The following is an 18,954-nucleotide window of genomic DNA, read 5'->3' on the forward strand; positions in this document are numbered from 1 at the left end:
TGAGCTTTTCACTGGTTCTATCTATTTGTTGTGACTAGGTTTGATTTGCTACAATTATGACCACGTCATTATTGGTCATCATTCTTGTTCTTGCTTTGCAAACTAAACTTCAGTACGATGTATGATATTTAGTAAGATGATAATGAGCCCATTGTTAAGTCTTTGTTGTTGACTAAAGTAAAGCACAACTAATTTTTTATTTAATCTTTTTTAAAAGGTAAGGGATCGGAGAAAATATAAATTTATTTTTCATTTTTTTATCTTTGCAAGATTTGAAATTGAGTAGTCAACCAAATAATGTTACGACTACACTCTTGATAGCACTTACATAAATAATTTATCTAAATAAAATTTAATTAACAAAAGGTAAACGTATCATTAGTTCATTAATTAACTTTATCTTCAGCCAATAACTAGCATGATGGCTTCTAACAACACTCATTTGAGAAAAATAAATAAGTAGAGGTTAAGAAACCAACAAAATTACCGTATATCCTCTCAAAATAGCGCCATATATAAGGAGATGATTAAATCATGGAAAGCCTCAGAATTTAGAGTAATCTTATGCTGAATAAGTACACGTCCAGTCGCTTAAAGCATGTATGTATAAGTCTATAAGATAAAACTTCTCAAATAAAGAATATCACAGTTTGATTAACATCAGAATCTCATAACCCTAAATACAAATAAATCACATTCCCCAAATTTCGAAGTCTCGTTGCAGAAAATTCGACAGTCATGTTAAGTTGTATCACGAACTTTATAATCAGCAGGTGTAATGAACCTTAACCGCAAACCTGGAAACAGGCAATCGAGTTGTCTTTGAACACTCAGTGGTCTCTTCTTGGCTTTCTTGGTCCGCTTTGATCCAAACAATGACATGGCTGATAAGTCAGCTTCAATCTGGTCTCTTGTAAGAGAAACTGAGAATGTAGAGAATATTCTCTCTCTCTCTTTTTTTTTTTTTTTCGGGGCCTTTCTTTTGGCGGATCGGAACAAACCCTAACTAATTCTGAGTGTCATTTTCGTCTAGGGTTTGATTAGATAGATCCCTTGCATTAATTACTTTTCCATCTATGCTCGAAGCGGTCGTTGGTTAATTTGTTCTTCCAAGTCTGGCCGTTTGCTGATTATTCACCATTTATTGGCTACATTCGTGGCCACATGATCAATCTCCTTCTTGCTCTGTGAACTGAACTTGTACACGATTCTGGGACCGTTGATGCCATTGGAAATTCACTTTGAAGAAGGATTTTATGATTCGATCAATCAAATTCAAGTTGTGGCTTCTTTTGTTTTGTCTTTTGGGGGGTTTGACCCAACTCCTAAGGGGGGGGGGGGGGGGGGGGGGCGCTAGCCGTTAAGGTTTGGTGTTTTATTGCGTGAGTGGCAAGTGAAACATTATAAAAGGCAAATCGCCGAGTGAGGTTCAGGCACGCAACAAGAATTCAGTGTAAAAGAACAACTCTTCCATACTAATCGACCGTAGATCCGATCCATAGTTTAACATGATTCTTTGACTACCGTCTGACGACGATGTTGACTTGTTCTTTAAAGTCTCAAAGGCGAGATTATAGCAAGATGTTGCGCAGATAAACATCGTTGTATTGATGCCATTGTTTATCCATTTCTGACCAAAATATTTGTTTTGATCAAATTATTTTTCAAAACCTTGTTTCATCTTAACTCCACTGGCCTTAATCATCTAATTTAACCAAACCAATATCGATAAGAATTCCCTCTCGAAAAGTGAAAAAGGGATAAATTAAAAGAACTCTTGATTTCAGTAAATGTGGAGTCGAAAGGTTCCTGTAAAGTCAAGTTCTTTCAAGTGGAAATTTGTCCCTTCAGGATTCCGGCCGCTAGCACAACTGCACGAAGACTCTTTCAGCTTCCCTCATTTTGGTCTTTCTGTTTCAGAAAACATCGTGGACCCTGGATTAAATTTATAACTTGTCTGTGTTCGGACACTAATTAAACAAAATTAATCTCGCTTGTTGAGAAAGCCTGCGCAAAGAAATTCAAGCATACAGTTTCCATAATGCAGCACATATTTTCTGAAGACAAGCAGAGGTAGTTACTCAATTATTCTGTTCGCAGTTGGCACTTTGTGAAATTTCTCTGAGGAACATGTTCAGCAAATTTGCAATAATAGCAGGCTTCAAAGCCTAGTTCAAGAGTGTGAATTTCAGCGCGTCATGAGCATTCACTGCATGCAATACCATTTTGCAGACCTCCACTTGAATGGCAGACAGTTCTGTATATATTAAAAAAAAAAAAAAAAAAAAAAACAGATATCACAAGTTCAGAACCTTTACCAATCTAACAAAATTTGCAAATTCATCTAAATCCAACAGAAACGAAATATATCTTGCATAGAATTAATTTTCTTGAATCATCAATGTTACTTCGATATACCCCATAAATAAAGAACTTCAACAATGTAATTTTTCTTGTGTACTAATTAGAGCATCTGAAAATTAAAAACATGAAACCAACTTTCAATCAGTAGCATGATAATTACCTTTCCTGCTTGCAAATGACCCAAGTACTTATTTGATATGTAGATATTCAGCAACCAAGATACGCATGAAGCTGTAATGAGTTTGTTCAGCTACTTATTGTAGACATGTCTCACCCAGCTGGTAGAAACATCAAGAACAAATTAAAACATAAAGTGCTTATACATATTGCTTCGATCTGAATCACAAAGTGAATTCATGCTAAAGTCTGAACGACAGGCAGCACTCAGAAGAAGATAGTATAATTGGAAGGAACTGAACGCAACCTAATCAATGAAACCCATTCCTAATACAGATAGCTACTACAACCAAAACCAGCTCCAGTTAACATTTAATTCAGGAATTATAACATGAATCAGATACTATGTTATGGAGATAGATTTGAATACTAAAATAGCTGTATTGAAAATGTAATTCATCTTTGTAATTTAAGAATGTAGTTTTACCAAATATAAAATGCTCCCAAAATCCACCGTATTTGCCCCAATGTGCTTGAACGATAGATATACAGGAAATGGTTCCTTTATTTACCAAGAAATCTTGCATGGTTCCTGAAAATCTGCAAAAAAATGATGCATATAATATGTGAATGGTAAAGAAAGTAATGCATAAGACATTGAAGGAACAATTAGAAACACGATGGTGAAAATAATTTCAATGTTTTTCTAATAATTCAGATGCTTGATGAGAATATAGCTATGACCTGAAACAAGATGATTTAAAAAAGAGGCAAACCCATCCGGCAACTCTCATACTCACCAAAAATCATCCTCAAACCAGAATGGGAATCTCTATATCCTGCTAAATTTCACTCTGATTATGACTATCTCTGAGTCCCCTTTCTACCTCTCCATAACTATTTATGAGTCCCCTTCCTCCCTCTCCCAAAAATTCTTGATCAAAAAAGTTCCCACTGCAGGGCCATAACATAACAGATGGTGACACGCATATAGCTTACACCTTGAAGTGCGTTCTTAAACTGATCAAGAGCCGGGACTAACCATACTTGCTCTAACAAGGGAATTCTGAAAATCTACAGAAATCAAGCTTTAAAAGTCAAAACGCAACTGCACCGGCACTACAACATGTACTCTGCCCTACCGCGTGAAGGATACTTGGTCACATACATCTTGCAATTGACAGACCATACTCATGTGTTCCAAACAGGACAAGAAACACAATCGTTAAAACATGACACATTTCTTATTCGCCATTCTCTCTCCAACCACTATATTTCCATAAAGAAGAAAGAAAAACTATATACAAAGAAGAAAAGGGTTATATAAGTCAACCAACAAAGTAGCTGGATCCCAGCTTGTACTCTGCTCACATAAACAGAAGGCTTCATTCAAAAACGTCTGGCTATCAACACAAGGTAACTGATGAATAGCTCACACCCTACTAAAATATAAATAAGAACGGGGACAAAAGAACATGATTGTTTAAGGATGGCACATTCCATAAAATGGCCGAGAGCTAGCACTAAAATGTTTGCCAGCTACTGACATGTTCAGGAAGAAGATAATATATAGATACAATTCGTACGTTTCAATCATCCAACCACATAGATTCTGCAATATCTTAATGGAACCACCTTTATCTTGCTGTTACCGGACATGATTCACGCACAACTCAGAAACACTATAATAGGAAAGACAATTATGAAAAAACTACTTAATTCCTTAAAGAATCGCATGACGTGTGTATCGTAACTATTTGCTAAATAAATTGTTTGGCTTCTAGAAGTGCATTTGCGGAAGAGTACAACACAGAGATTGATCACAAGCACATATCCCACCTATTTGGGCTGCACGACACATTTTCATACTCCAAACCAGCCAATGACACACTTCTTGCTATTTACAGATGGTTACCTGTGAATTGCTTACACACTCTTAATTTAGAAACGACAAACAAAGAAATCTACTTGACTCTTCAATAACGACACTTTCCTCAAATATTTTAGAATCCGTTAAAAACCATTCATAAGTTACTCCAAATACATTTTTAGCATGTACGTAAGTAACAATAATATATCCCAAGTATTTGGGATACAGGATACGTAGTTGCTTTGCTATTCCAACCCATCAAAATAAAAGCTAGCAAATTCTTGAGAACTACCATGTAAAAAGAACATCACATTTCATAACATCCGAAACATCTACAAACTTTCATTAAACTGATAATTCATATGTACAACTGCAACTAAACATAATACACTTATTCTGATATAACTCATCCCCCATGCCAGCGAGCTCCTCACAGACACTAACATATATCTTTTAACCTCTCATCTTTACATTTATTGATTCATGATTTGCTATACCTTCTCAGCTGAGTCATAAAACTTCTACAGTCACCCACCTTCAGATGGAATTAGCAGCATTCCCATCTAGCCCTATCAACATGAAAAAATCACAAATTATAAGTATATGTGAATATGTATATATATAATCCATCAAATTACAATTAGAAAGTAAAAGTGAAATATCAAGAATCAGTATGCGAGATATCAAACCTTAACCTTTTTGGTGCCATTGTTAACCTTGTAGGACTCGGGAGTTATGGAAGCCAACCACAAGCCAGGAAAAACATACTGCAAAAACGAACGGAATCAACACAAATGAAAACCTAAAAAAGAAACGAAATTGAACTGAGAGAGAAGAAAGCCTTACATCGAGTTGCTTCTGTACATTCTTAGCTCTCTTCTTTGGCCTTCTAGAAGGCTTAGCCCCAGTCATGGCAAAAAAGTCATCTTCAATCTCTTCCTTCTTAAGCGAGATTGAGAATTTCATTTTCTCTTTCTTCTCCTTCTCTTTTTCCTTCTCTCTCTCCTTGTCTTTGTCTGTGTCTTTCTTCTCCGGAGGTTTAATCTCCTGCGCAGCTCCCCCGCCGATCTTCAAAGCACCTCCTCCTCCTTTCACATTAACAATGTTATTGTTGTTAACCTTAGTGATAAGCCTCCTCGGCCGCAAATTCCAAGTCTTAGGCACCAATAGGTCGTCGGAATCATCATCAGGAACGACGGCGTTGTGATCCCCCGCATCCGCAACCTCATCAGCAACTTTAGTAGTCTTCGTCTTGATTCGAATAAATATCTTTGATCTACTTCCATCAGACGACAGAGCAGGAGCCGGTTCGTTCACCAAATTCTCCGCCGCGTCATGGCCATGGCCAGAAGTGGATTTCCCATCGGCCAGCTTTTCAACTCCAAGTGCGGATTTCACACCCTGAACTTGAAGCAGCGGCCGTTTGTGTTTGTCAGAAACAGCGGCGTCGTAATGAGGAGATTTGTGAGAAGAATCGGAGGGCTTGCGGAAACGGTTAGTGTTGGTGTGGTTCATGGCCCATTTTAAGTCAGTTAAAGAGAAGTTATGAAGCGGCTGCTGGGATTGAGATTTGACGGCGGTTAATGATGGTGATGGTGGGAGTGAATGTGAATTGGGAGCGGGCTTCGACGGCGGCGTTTCGTTCATCTTAATATCTGAATGAAACACCATTGGTTGATGAACACAACTACACAAGAGAGGAGAAGAAGCTCTTCTTCTTTCTTGTTATTTATATATATATATATATATATATATTAATTTCTCTCTTTTTTTTTTTTTTCTGGTTTGGTATGTGTTGCTGCAAAATGCAAAGCAAAGACTCGCATTAAATAGTAGAATCGCTCTCTATACTCTAGAAAAGGAAAATAGAAGCAAAAAGACAAAACAAACAATTGATGATAAGAAAGAATCCGAAACTGAAATGTATGTGTATGAGAGAAGCAGCGAGCAGTTATGAATGCCGTGCTGCTGGACTCGGAGAAAATCAAACGAAGCTGAGGCTTCATTCTTTTCCGGTTTCCGGTTTATTATTGTTATTATTATTTTTTTTTTTTTAATTTTCCTGAACTTTTCTTTCCTTTGGCCGTGAATGAGCGAGCGACAGTATGACATCCAGATTCCTAATTTCCAGATTTTCTCTAATAAAGGACATTATTTTTACCATTTGTGTCAAAATTCAAATAGAGCCCCCATGATGATTATTTCTATTCTACTGCCACACGTGCACACCCCCCCTCTTTGATTTGGCGCAGCATGGTAGATACTATTTACACTCCGCTTGAAATCCTAATAATAGCCCCCTGATATTCTATTTCTTTCGAGATCAGGACTCTTAACCACGACTTTTATTTATCTACGTAGTTTGATGTGCTTGGCTGCTTGCTAATGATTGAATATAATTTTATTTTTGTTATGGTTTAAGTAATAAATGTATTTTTCTGCGGAACTCTTGATATAATGTATGTACCGAGGATCCAAATACTCATTCAACTCTAAATTATTATTATACTACTAAATCTGGCCATTATATTATGCAATATAATTCATTAATGGATGGAATTTAATCGGTTTTTAAAATAGCGTCTATCGATGTGGCGAAACTCATCAACAATAATATCTCAAACATGTGTGAGGCATATTGGCTAGTCTAAAAATATTAAGTAATTTATTTCAACTATTGACTCTTTTATTTTTAGATATATTATCAGATGTTGTAATGAATTTGTTTCTTAATTAATCAAGTCGATCTTTTCTAATGTTGTGAGTTTCTTTTAATTATTGGTAATTTCAACTGAGATTTATTATTATGGTGTATCGATTAGACTCTCTTTCTTCTTTTTAGTGAATTCTAGATTTCAAAAAAATAAATAAAAATTAGAGGCTAGAGTAGATAGATTATTTCCTAAAATTAAGGAATTTGTAAAAATTTAAGGGGCTTATGTGTTATTACTCCCCTTTTTGCTTTACGGTTGAGTTGACGCCAAGGCTCGTGTTACTGATGTGAAGCTAATTTGGTAATGATGATACAAGACTAATTTCCATTGAGCTGTTACATACAGAGTCTGTAACGTAGTTTTGTCCTATAAACGATAATAGATGTGACGTACAAATAATTCATTATAAAAAAAATTAGTTAAATATTTATTAATTTTTTTTAATATTATTGTGAATTTTAAAAGTAATCATGAATATTTAATAAATTTTATTGTTAAACTATTGTAATAAAATAAGTGATTGAATTTGACATTATTTTAAATAAAATTTATTTAAAATACATAAACTTACATATAAAATATTTTTATTGTGTACATATAATAATTGGTAACTAATATAAATATTTTATATTAGCATTTTATTTTGTTATCTTAATACAATTGGTAATAACATTAATCTCTTTAAAGTTAATGACTTTATTTCCTAACTAATAAGGATAATTTTTAGATTTTTATGATATATATATATATATAAGGATATATATGGAATTGTATTAATTATAAAATTGGTTCTTAAATTTTAAAAAGCTACTCCTTTCCAACATTTCAAATGTTGTAGGATGCAGTGATTTTGCAATGGTAATTTCTAAAAAAATTTATCAAATACCAAAGTTAACTTTTTAATTTTGAACCTTCTAAATGCAATCCCAAATGAGCTTTAGTTTATAGTTCATCTTTTAGGGGTGACTTTTATTATTATTATTATTAATCTTATAATGATGATGACTAACGGAATGGATAAAGCCCAAATTTTAGTTTTTTTTTTCGGGTCAAAATTTGAATTTGGATGGCTCATCAAATAAAATTATTTAAAAATTACTTGAACACGTCCTTAGGAGCGTCGCTTCAGTTTTGACTGTTAAGGTGAAAAACCAAAATCTTACACTTTGGGGTTGTTTGGTTTTTTATTTGAAGTCTGACTTATATTTTTTTATCCGAATTTTTAAGAGTTTTTATTGTTTGCTTTTTAGAATTTATGTTTGACTCTAAAATATTTACGTATGAATAAAAAAACTCTTACTTATATTGAATGGAAAAAGGTCTAAATAAGAAATTAGTATTATCTCTAAAAAATACCCTTATTTATACTTAATACTTACTATATTTTATATAAATCGTAACCTCTCTCAATCTTCCACTCGGTCCTTTTTTTTCACTTTGTAATTATCATTCTATTTTTTTATATTAAACACTGGTTTTTTTTTTAACAATGTAAATGCTAATAATAATAAGTTACTATGAAAATCAAAATAATCCCTCATGAATTTTAGAAATTTCTTATTGAAATTATTAAATTAAATAATTATTTTGGCTTAGACTAAGAGAGAAAGAACTTAAAAAATATAAATATGTTTGATTTATTTAATTTTTAAAAATGAATTTTAATTAAAAATAGAGTTGGTGAGTCAAGTAATTGAAATATTTATATTTCATATAACTTAGTTTATCTCACAATTAAAGTCACGTGACCTACAATTATTTTATTAAATTTTGATTTGCAAGTTAAAACAAGTATCTATAAGACTTTGTTTGGTATAACTTTTCAAGTAGAGTTTATTTAAGTAAAGATTTTGTTAGTAGAGCTTTTACCAACAAAAAAAAAAAATTAGTTGTTTGGTTGTCAATAAGAACTTTCATTAAAAATTTATGAAATTACTTTAATAGACTAGTTTTTAAAGTTATGTTATGAAAAGAATCAAATAAGATTGTCAAATAAGTAGATGATATTTTAAATATTTTAACATTTTGCAAAAGCTTTTTAACCTCTACTCCCAAAAGCCCAAAATTTGAGTTTTTGCTAATAGAGGCAAAATAACTTATTTAAGTTTCAAAAGCTCTATTAGAAAAATAATCAAACAACAACAAAAATTATGATAAGAGCTTATTGGATTAAATAATCACTTATGACCATTAAATAAGTCATACCAAATAGGCACTAATTCTTACAAGGGTGTTGTTAAAGCACCAGCTTTTAGATTTTTTTTTAATAAAAAAATTAGACATTAAAAATACAAAAATAAATATATCATTTAAACATTGATATTCAGATCTATTTAAAGTTCAGTTAAATTCAAATCTTTTTAAATTTCTAACCCAAAATAATATTAATATTAACAACAACAACAACAACAAACAAACAAACATTACCTTAATAATGGCCGTATGTCTATGTAAATATGAGGGAAAATCTTATGCAATTTTGACTAAATGTAGACTTTTTTTTTTAATTATTATTCTAATTGATGATTGATTTCTTTGGATTCCTATTGTAAATTTACTTACTATAACTAACTTTTGAGCATTTATACCAAGGTTCCTGTTTTGGAATAATCAAACTCGCTGAATAAATGAGTGGTGCAGTTTTTCAAATTGCACAACTCGTAAAAATTATGATCCTTTATTATAAAATGCAGGAACAGCTTTTATAACATTACAAATAAAATACGGAACCTTCACTAGAAAATTACCAATGCCCACCCAAGACTTCTATATCGGCACACGTGGCATCATACATTATGTGATATATACGAACGTGGCATAGAGGAACTCAGGGGATTTATGTGGCCTACATTCATTCGCCATATATGATTTAGTCCAAATCTAACCCAATTTTCCAAATATAGTGGTCCTACCTCAATTGTAATGGCCGTTTATTTTCTATCATCCATTTAAAAAAACTGCCCCACGAAAATTGATTAATTAAATGTTCCTTGATAGAAATAGTGAAGTGGGTAGAAGTGATGAGATCCGAAAAACGAACATTCAGGTAGCTTATTACATTTCAATTTGAAATTAAGAAATTTCACAGTAATAGTTTGTTTTGGAGTGTAGTGAGGTAGCTGGTCTGCCAAAGCTCAACTACTAAGGTATTTAGTAACGCTTGTAGCTGGACTTTGACAGTTTAACAAATTTTTTTCCCAACTTTTACTCCACAATTGTAATTTTTACTCCACAGCAGTTGCAGCTAAAAAAATACAGTACCTCACTCCCAAACACACCCTAAATTCGCAAATGATATATATCAACAGGATACCAGAATCACTTTCACAAAGTGTGTTATCTATATTTATCCATATTTGGCTCAATATTAGCAAGAAGAAGGAAAAAAAAAAAAAATTAACTCTGCATATGGTTTCTCCTTTCTTCTATGCAAATATGCAATTCATTTCTCAGACAAACATGCATGGTAACACAAAATTCAGCCAAAACTAAGGTGAATTCTGTTGCAGTGTCGATCTGAAGAAGGAAAGTAATTATGCTAATGGGGGATCTTCGCGGACTTAAATAGTAGTCGGGAAGAAAAAGGAACGCCTATTGCATTTCTTCATAAACAAAATGAACAAATAATAAACAAGTGAAAAAAAAAAGAAAAGAAAAAAGATCACGAAAAAAAGTACCATAATCAGCAATTGTTATGTACATCCAATGGTATGGGGACTTGGGGTTGCAAGTACAAAGTACAAATGCCTTGAATTAGAAAACTGAAGGTCTAATGATATTAGAGTTAGACCCTCGTCAAATAGCTGTACTATGTTGATGATTACGAGCAACATTTAGGAGCTACTTTTAAGGCCCACTGATCAACATAGTGCTCAACTTCAAATAAAATCCGAGTGGTCTCGAACAAGAATCTATGTAAAATGAGTAATGCTATTATCACACCGAGGACAGACATCAATTTACAGACCTCTCCTGAAAGATCAATCCAAGAAAGTTAGGAATGTGATCATTTTCCAGATGGAATCCTACAGTAGAGGAAGTATGATTCTCCAGGAACTGTCCCATAAAATCATTTTTAAGTATAGGTCAGTATTGACAACAAGGTACTGTAGAATTAAAACATCAGCATCTCCTAGCAACTTTTACTGGGTCTTTTACAGAAGAAACACTCCAACCACTGTTTTGGAGCAGCCGGATGAATTCCATAAATGCGAGATATGAAACTCTTTTCACTAGTTGCAACCATGCTTGCAATGGAGTAATTTTTGGTGCACAAACCATTCTCTACTAGCCACATGTGGAATTTGTACCTGGGCTTAATCCTATATTCTAAGTCAAAACATAAAAATGTTGGAAACGCATAAAGGTAGTCCAAAGAAGAACCCAAGTCCTGGCAGAGGAAGTCCAACTTCTGTTCAATGGTTTCTGGATTCTGGTTCAGGATCTTTGGCGTCAATCTTATCATCATACACAACTTTGAGAATGCAACACCATTACGAAGAAGGCAATCAAATCGTTCCTGTAACTCACTACCAGTGCCATGTGCTTTAGCTAGCACCTTTAAAGTCAAAGTGTTTTCTCCATAACCAATTCCATGCAAGAACGTCAACTTATTCATTGTATGCCGTGGAGTTCTTGAGGAAGATAGGAGCTTCTCCAAGCTATCTCCAAATTCTCGATCCAAATCTTCATCAGGATTGCTCAAGGCATAATTCCCCAACAGTTTATAATATCCATTAGTAATCTTATTAAAGAACCAATCTTGTAGATCTACCGCTCTAATCACATAAGGCAAATTAGCCATTTTGTTCCTTCCCAACACATAAGGGTACATTTCACTAACTGATTTCAACTCTTTGGCACTCAATCCAAGATGGTTCAAAAGTCCTTTCACCGAAATCACTTGTGTCTCCAAATCAAAACTCAAAATCTCCGGGCTCTTAAGAAGCAACAAACCTACATCCTCATTTCCAACACCAAATCTACAAAAGTACTCCACCTTTTGAACCAAAACCTCTTCCGGGTAATCAAGAAAAATACTCTTATTCCTACCCATTAATTCTCCCAACTTACCCTTCTCAAAACGAAAATCATAAAACACGCGAATCTTCCTACAAATATCATACCAAACCTCCACATTTCCCTCAACAGAACTCATCAGACCAAAATCAACAAAAACCGTTTTCAAATCATCAAACAATGTGGCAATCTCTGTACCCCATTCATCTCCATTACCAGCCAACACGTGAGGAAAACCCAAACAAATGCCGACCAAAATAACATTACTAAACCCATAATAGTTTTTCAACCTAGATAGCTTAGCTGTTAAATCTTGTGAACTCTGACTAAAAATCGAAACTTCCTCTTTGTATAACTTACCCAACTTGTCCCAAGGAAACCCAAAACTGGAAAGCGCACAAGCAGCATTCAACAAGCAGGAATCCTCCGAAAGGAAAAACTTATTAGCAGGCAAAAAGCAACTAACTTCAGCATGATCAATACCAATGCTTTCAAAGAAAAACTCAAATTCGTTAATGGGATGGTACCTGAGGAATCTCTGGAAGGTACTAGAGAAACTTGGGGCTGAATAAGAGACGCCAAGATCGGCAATGAGCTTGGAGAGAGTGTTTAGAGAGTGCTTGCTAATGTGCTCCGCATAAGTGAAAGGTATTGACTTTGTGTAGTGGAGATACTCAGTCACTGCTTGTTGCGCTTCTTTGATCGCTCGTGGCCTGTACTTTGTAGGGATTTTGAGTTTTGCCGCTGAACTCAAGTGGCGGGAAAAGATTGTGCATAGAGATTTAGGGTTTTGCATTTTTGCTTCCTGGGTTTTAGTTAGGGTTTTCGGCTTTGTGATTTTTATTGCATTTGGTTTTGGGGCTTTCGGTAAAACTCCTTAATTTTCTAACTTAAAAACAAAATAATAGGAATGGCTGGCGGTAATGGATAATAACACGCTAATCCTTTATTTCAGTGATATTATAAAATATGGCTAAAACTTTTACTTTGTTTTTTTGGCCTTTTTAATTGGGAGGATAAAGAAGTAATTTGAGCAGCAACAATGACTCGATGTTGATAAATCTCTTCGTTGATTCTCACTCCACTTCAGCCGTTATTACGCATTAATGGCCGAACAAGGCGAAATTACAGTAAACCCTACCGTGTCCGTCGTCACCGAACCTGAACCGCGGCACGATGTCTCCGGAAAGCGCCGCCGCGAAGACGGAGAAATCGAAGGATCGGATCCGAAACGGAGAGCGAAAGCACAAGACGTCTTGTTCAGAATAATAGTACCTTCAAGACAGATTGGAAAGGTCATAGGGAAAGAAGGACATAGAATCCAGAAGATTCGAGAAGAGACTAAGGCCACCATCAAAATCGCTGATGCTATTGCTGTAAGTTCTCTTTCTTTTTTTGGGCTAATTTTGTTTTTGGAAAGTTAGGGTTTTTTTTTTTTAATCATTGATTGGTGAATAAATGATGTGCTTTGATGATTTTCTTTTGGCAGCGACATGAAGAGCGTGTTATTATTATAAGTTCTAAAGATAATGATAATGTGGTTTCTGATGCTGAAAATGCGCTTCAACAAATAGCCGCTTTGATTCTAAAGGTGGTTACTTTACTTCTATAACATTCATTTTATGAAATTTCAAGTCAGTTACTGTATTAGTCACCTTTTCACCTATATATTTGTTTCACATGTTTGTTATTGGGGAACTTGATTTTGTATCAGATAGATAAGTAGAGTTGGCAGATTGTGAGAATTACTACTATCAAGCGAGCCCTTGATGAGGTTAGATGAATAGTTTTGTGTTGTTATCTAACAGGATGATGATAGCAATTCAGAGGCATCAAAAGTAGCAGCTGGGCATGTCGCTGCAAACACAATTAGACTTTTGATTGCTGGGTCCCAAGCAGGTTGTTTGATTGGGATGTCTGGTCAAAACATTGAGAAGTTAAGGAATTCATCTGGTGCCACAATTGTAATTCTTGCTCCTAATCAACTGCCTTTATGCGCATCTGCTCATGAATCTGATAGAGTCGTACAGGTTAGTACCCTGCTTTTATTCTTTATTCATTTGGTTTAATTGTTTTTTGCCTTTTTCTTTTCCCTGTTGAGTAATAATCAACATATTTGTTTAACTCAGATATCTGGCGATGTTCCTGCAGTATTAAATGCTTTGGTGGAGATTGGTAATCAGCTAAGGTGCTCTATTCAACTTTGATTGTTGTTTAGATATATATACATATATATGTATATATAGATGCATAAAATGTACTATGATTTCTTATTGCTTAGGGAAAACCCACCACGACAAGTTATCTCCATCAGCCCAGCCTACAATTATAGTGCAATAAGACCAGCTCAACCATTTGTGGAACCAACTTCAGGTTATTCCATGTTTCTCATGCAAAATACTCGGTACTTTGTAACTGCTATATTTGCAGTTTTGTCAAGTTTTAATATTTTTTTTCTTATAACCACATCATCTTTAGGACAACCACTCTTGCAGCTGACTATGTAACCTTCGAGATGTTGATTTCGGAATCATTGGTTGGAGGGTTGATTGGCCGGTGTGGCTCCAATATATCAAGGATCAGAAATGAGTCTGGAGCAATGATTAAGGTGGGAAGATTCTTAACTCATGAGCTTTGTGACATCTGACGTATGCTTGGATTGTGGTCTTATTTGCTTCCCTGGATTTCTGTTTCTACAGGTTTATGGTGGGAAAGGTGAACAAAAGCACAGGCATATTCAGTTTGGTGGGAGCGCTCAACAGGTATATCCGTTTCGTTTATTTATATTCAAGAATTTTCTAAAAGAGAAGAAAGATTCACAACTCTAATCTAGATAATATGCTCTGTGTCCAAATTTATCTAGTAGATTTATACTTCCTATATAGCCTTTTTTCTAATACTGAAAAAATCATCGTACTTTTTTACTTCTGAGTCATGTCTTCTCACATAATTAGTATTTTGGAACTTTAAGCAGGTTACTATGTGAAACGCCCTGCCAGTTACGTTGGCAATTGGTTTTAAAAATGTAATCTTTTGGTGTCCCCCCCTCCCCCCCCCCCCCCCCCCCCCCGGCGCATGTTTTTCTTCCTTTTGTTTTGGGGGGGGGGGTGTTGGTAGGGGTTGTTGCTGTTTGGAAATTTAATATTAAAAAAAATGCTATTTGATTAACATTATTGATGTTTGATAGGTAGCATTGGCCAAACAGAGGGTTGATGAATACATATATTCTCAGTTGATACAGCAAGCTGGTGCACAATAGTCTGTGTGAATCCCTATGCCCTTATATTCCACTTTCTTCGGCAAGTTTGATTCATTGGACAATTGTTGTAGTAATCTGTATGCATTCTCCTTTTCCCCTGCAATACTAATGAAGATGCATTGTTCTCAGTTTGCAGAGTTGATGTATGTTTTCACATCGTTGCCACCATTATCAGTCTGTACTCTGTTGCTGATCCTGTCTCTCAAGGATTCTTCGGTTTATCTGTGAATTTGAGCCACGTGTTCCTGATGGCTCATGTGTTTTGCCACAAAAAATTTATGTACCCTAGTATCATCTTTCCTGGATTCGACTTTCTGTAGTGTTGTTTGTTTTCAAAAAGATGCCCGACATTTTATTATAACGAAAAAAGTTTTAAATCAAGAAGGATTATTTTAAATCATAATATATGTCAATATTTTATTATTATTTCAAATTCAATTGATTTGAATAATCCTTTTTAGGGAGTATCATCAAAACTTGGCGAATCATTTACGGAGTTTTTCATTTCCTTTATTTTTCTTCATTACAAAAAGTTGATTTACCGAATTAGATTGTGCCATGACATTCTTTACTTCCCGTCTCAATCACTAAATGTCAAACTTACGAAAAAAAACATATATACCAATTAATAATGAATGAGAAACTCTTTTGATGGTTGCCTTGTTGGTTATGGACTTATGGTACATTGTTCCACAGATACACCTCTTATTTTGTCAGCATCATTATTTTCCAAACATGAGAAAGACGAGGATTAGAAGAACATGCGCTGTTGCCAAAGTGAAGAACACATAAAAGAAACGGAAAAGAAGTAAAACAGAACGCGCTCTGACTGCTGAGGGAAGCAGATACCGAAGGTAGTGGTGGTGGCGGCGGCAGGCCAGCGGCAACGGTGAGTCTCTGGGCTGGTTTTGCGCGGCTGTTTTCCGTGTTGGAGATTGACTAACAAGGCTTAGTGTGAGGCTGTGAGTTGTAAGTTAAAAAGTCAAGAGTGATGTTCTACACTTTTTTTAAGTTCGGCAGCTCCAGAATAAAAGTTAAAAAGTAAATTGACGATGTTTGACAAACACCATTAATTATAGAATAAAACTTAAAATGAATCTTTGATAATTAAGCACAATATTTTTCTAATTGGAATTTAACAAAAATAAATATTTTAAATTTATAATGATTGTTATACATAGAGCTACGTAATGGTAGCTTGTACAAGCAGCATCAACATCAAATCATTGTCTGAATTTTCACCTGACCCCTCATTTTCTTATCTAGTGGAGATGTTAAAACTTAAAAAAAAAAAGAAAAAAAAAGTGGGGTATAAAACATGAGCTTTGCTGTCGCACAAAAGTAAAGCTCGACTTCTCCACTTCCACTCTTAGGAATTAGCCAAGACAAAAGCTAAAGCACCACTGAAGACACTCTAGACGCAATTTTAAAAGGAGCAAGATAATGTCAGGCGACAATAATGGAGAATTTGAGTCTGAACAACCTCCTCAATAGCTGAGTATGAAAAATCAAAATTTGAGTAACATTTTGCTATTTTTTTTTTTGTTTTGGGTTGTATATAATCCCTAAGATTGAAAATGTCAGCTTAAACTCCAGATTTTTATGGATTTGGGGTTTTCGTTTTTAGTAAAAAAAAAAATTAATTAGAAATTTTTGCTTATTTTGCAATTTAAAGATTGAACACAATAAAAGCGAACTAGGAATTTTTATTATTTGTCCAAGTTTTTGTGGGCATTACAACTTATTATTGTTGGTTGTGGCTGTAAGGTTCTCTGTAGGTGATGATTTTTGGAGTGGGTGGTTGTTGTTTTGTTTCTGTTCACTGTGCTTATTGCTTAATTACTATAATACTTGTATTTTTATTGCGAAATGAGGTTATCTATACTTGTTATGTGTATAATTTTACACATACATGTTTAACTTGCACAAAATGTATTGTTTGCTGTTCTTGTGTATGATAATTATTAGTTTGTTGCAAAGTATTTGTGTGATAGTAGTATATGTGTGGATTATGGATTTTTATTGATATTTGTGTGTTGTGATACATAAGAAACAAAATTTAAGGTGGCAACTTTTGTGAACTTTATAAGTGTAAAGTGGGATGTTGGCCTAATAGATCTAAATATGTTAAGTAGAATGGTCTTGACCAATACTACAATAAGAGAAGCTTTTGGGAGAAACAACTAACCTCGTAAGAGGTTTGTTATTGAGGTTACGTTAACTTGAAATGGGAAAAATGGGACAGTAGACTAGACAATGACTGTGAATTATATCAAGTGTTGTATTTGTTTAATGATAAGAACCACAAAGAGATTGATTTTCATATGGACATGCTACCACTGAATTTGGTGAATGCGGTAAAAAAAATATTATTTCAAGATGACATTGAGATTATTGTTGTAGAAGCACCGCAACTTTCTAAACCAGCACCTACTATGAAGAATGGTAGAAGAATTAAGGGTGTTATAAGGAAGAGAAAAAAAGGCAAGACATCTGCCCTTCAACCTAAATTTATGCCTATTTTTGTAAAAATTGAAGGTAAATAATCAATTGACTCAAATATTGCAGATCCTGAACGTGGACCACAAATAATGCATTCACAACTGAAAATAGAAATATCAAAGTCTACATTGAGGTTAGAGAAAGAAATACGTGGGAAGTAAGTCTAGAAATGTGGTTCCATCACCCCCTGAACTTAAACCTAGCCTATACATGAAAGTAAAACTAAATCTCAACACAAAGCTCAACAAGTTGTATATGATCTTGAATATTAACCACACATTAACCGAAGCTGCCTACAATTGCAACAACAAATCTATTAACCACACAACAACTTTTTAAGAAAACAAGGCCACCAAAAGAACCTAACCAAAAGATTTTGATAGCATCTTCAAGCTCAAGTGCATTATTTTTAGAAATCAATGGTGCTTGTACCTCAATGACAAAAACAAACACACTTACATAAGTAAGGGCTTCTGGTGCCTTAACAACTACAACTATAACACCAACACCAACACAACCATCTAGTGCTGTAGGAAGTGCCGAAGCTACATCAAGTTTGCTAATATTTGAACTACAAAGGCATGGTATGTTCTTTAATATTTCTAAGATGTTTTTAAAGCTAAATCATTTAGACTTGATTGAAGCAAAGTCATTTTTCTTTTTTGATTGCTTGAAAGTTCGGTAGATTTTCGTTTTGCTAAGTTTTTAATATTAGCATAACTAGATTGTTAATAAGATACAAGTTTGTTCAAAACATGTTAATGATTGTATTTGTTGATCAATATATAAGTTTTAGCAAGGGGCTCAACAAATAGACAACAAATGGGACAAAGATTATAAGCTATGTTTGGAAAGCCATTTACAATAAGCATTGCAATTAGAGAACAAATAGCTAGTCTAAGTCACTTCACAATTTGCCCCTCTTAAAGGAAAGACAGAGAGAAATTTGAAGGGTAAATCAATCACTCAGATTTGTTGTAAGTTGTTTAATATGTTGTTAGGTTTAAATGCCTTTCAATGATATAGTTATATTTCATTTATTGGGTTAAAATGCTTGTAGTAATATAGAAACTATTGTTGTTAGGTTTTGCTGCAGAGTAATGCTTGAA

At 34.3% G+C, this 18,954-nt stretch overlaps 3 protein-coding genes across 7 annotated transcripts; 1 reads left to right on the forward strand and 2 right to left on the reverse strand.

Annotated features, from left to right (window-relative positions):
- Window positions 1-1,687: 1,687 nt before the first annotated feature.
- LOC18048663 lies at window positions 1,688-6,357 on the reverse strand. 4 transcript variants are annotated; one of them, XR_002906314.1, is made up of 7 exons: window positions 5,198-6,357; window positions 5,041-5,118; window positions 4,849-4,920; window positions 2,969-3,081; window positions 2,525-2,642; window positions 2,082-2,257; window positions 1,688-1,911 (listed from the first exon to the last, which is right to left on the reverse strand). XR_002906314.1 is itself a non-coding variant. In XM_006445325.2 (3 exons), the coding sequence occupies exons 1-3, from the start codon at window positions 6,020-6,022 to the stop codon at window positions 4,915-4,917; spliced, it is 909 nt and encodes a 302-aa protein (XP_006445388.1). In that variant the 5' UTR covers window positions 6,023-6,357; the 3' UTR covers window positions 4,753-4,914. The 4 variants fall into 4 exon arrangements, 1 of the variants encoding a protein (XP_006445388.1); XR_002906313.1 differs by having other exon boundaries at window positions 1,900-1,911; window positions 2,032-2,257; XR_002906312.1 differs by lacking the exon at window positions 1,688-1,911 and having other exon boundaries at window positions 1,968-2,257.
- A 4,415-nt stretch (window positions 6,358-10,772) lies between these two features.
- On the reverse strand, window positions 10,773-12,952 carry LOC18048664 (transcription termination factor MTEF18, mitochondrial). Its single transcript, XM_006445326.2, has one exon. It carries the CDS (start codon window positions 12,878-12,880, stop codon window positions 11,198-11,200), a length of 1,683 nt encoding a protein of 560 aa, XP_006445389.1. The 5' UTR covers window positions 12,881-12,952; the 3' UTR covers window positions 10,773-11,197.
- A 158-nt stretch (window positions 12,953-13,110) lies between these two features.
- LOC18049842 (poly(rC)-binding protein 4) lies at window positions 13,111-15,737 on the forward strand. Of its 2 annotated transcripts, XM_006445329.2 has the most exons (9): window positions 13,111-13,460; window positions 13,574-13,675; window positions 13,893-14,114; window positions 14,214-14,272; window positions 14,366-14,457; window positions 14,580-14,692; window positions 14,784-14,846; window positions 15,272-15,383; window positions 15,473-15,737. In XM_006445329.2, exons 1-8 carry the CDS (start codon window positions 13,191-13,193, stop codon window positions 15,341-15,343), a joined length of 993 nt encoding a protein of 330 aa, XP_006445392.1. In that variant the 5' UTR covers window positions 13,111-13,190; the 3' UTR covers window positions 15,344-15,383; window positions 15,473-15,737. The 2 variants fall into 2 exon arrangements, with proteins under 2 accessions (XP_006445392.1, XP_024043463.1); XM_024187695.1 differs by having other exon boundaries at window positions 15,272-15,737.
- The last annotated feature ends 3,217 nt before the right edge of the window (window positions 15,738-18,954 follow it).

This window comes from Citrus clementina, unplaced genomic scaffold, assembly GCF_000493195.1.
Source record: "Citrus clementina cultivar Clemenules unplaced genomic scaffold, Citrus_clementina_v1.0 scaffold_3, whole genome shotgun sequence".
In the NCBI taxonomy this organism is placed as follows: Eukaryota; Viridiplantae; Streptophyta; class Magnoliopsida; order Sapindales; family Rutaceae; genus Citrus; species Citrus x clementina.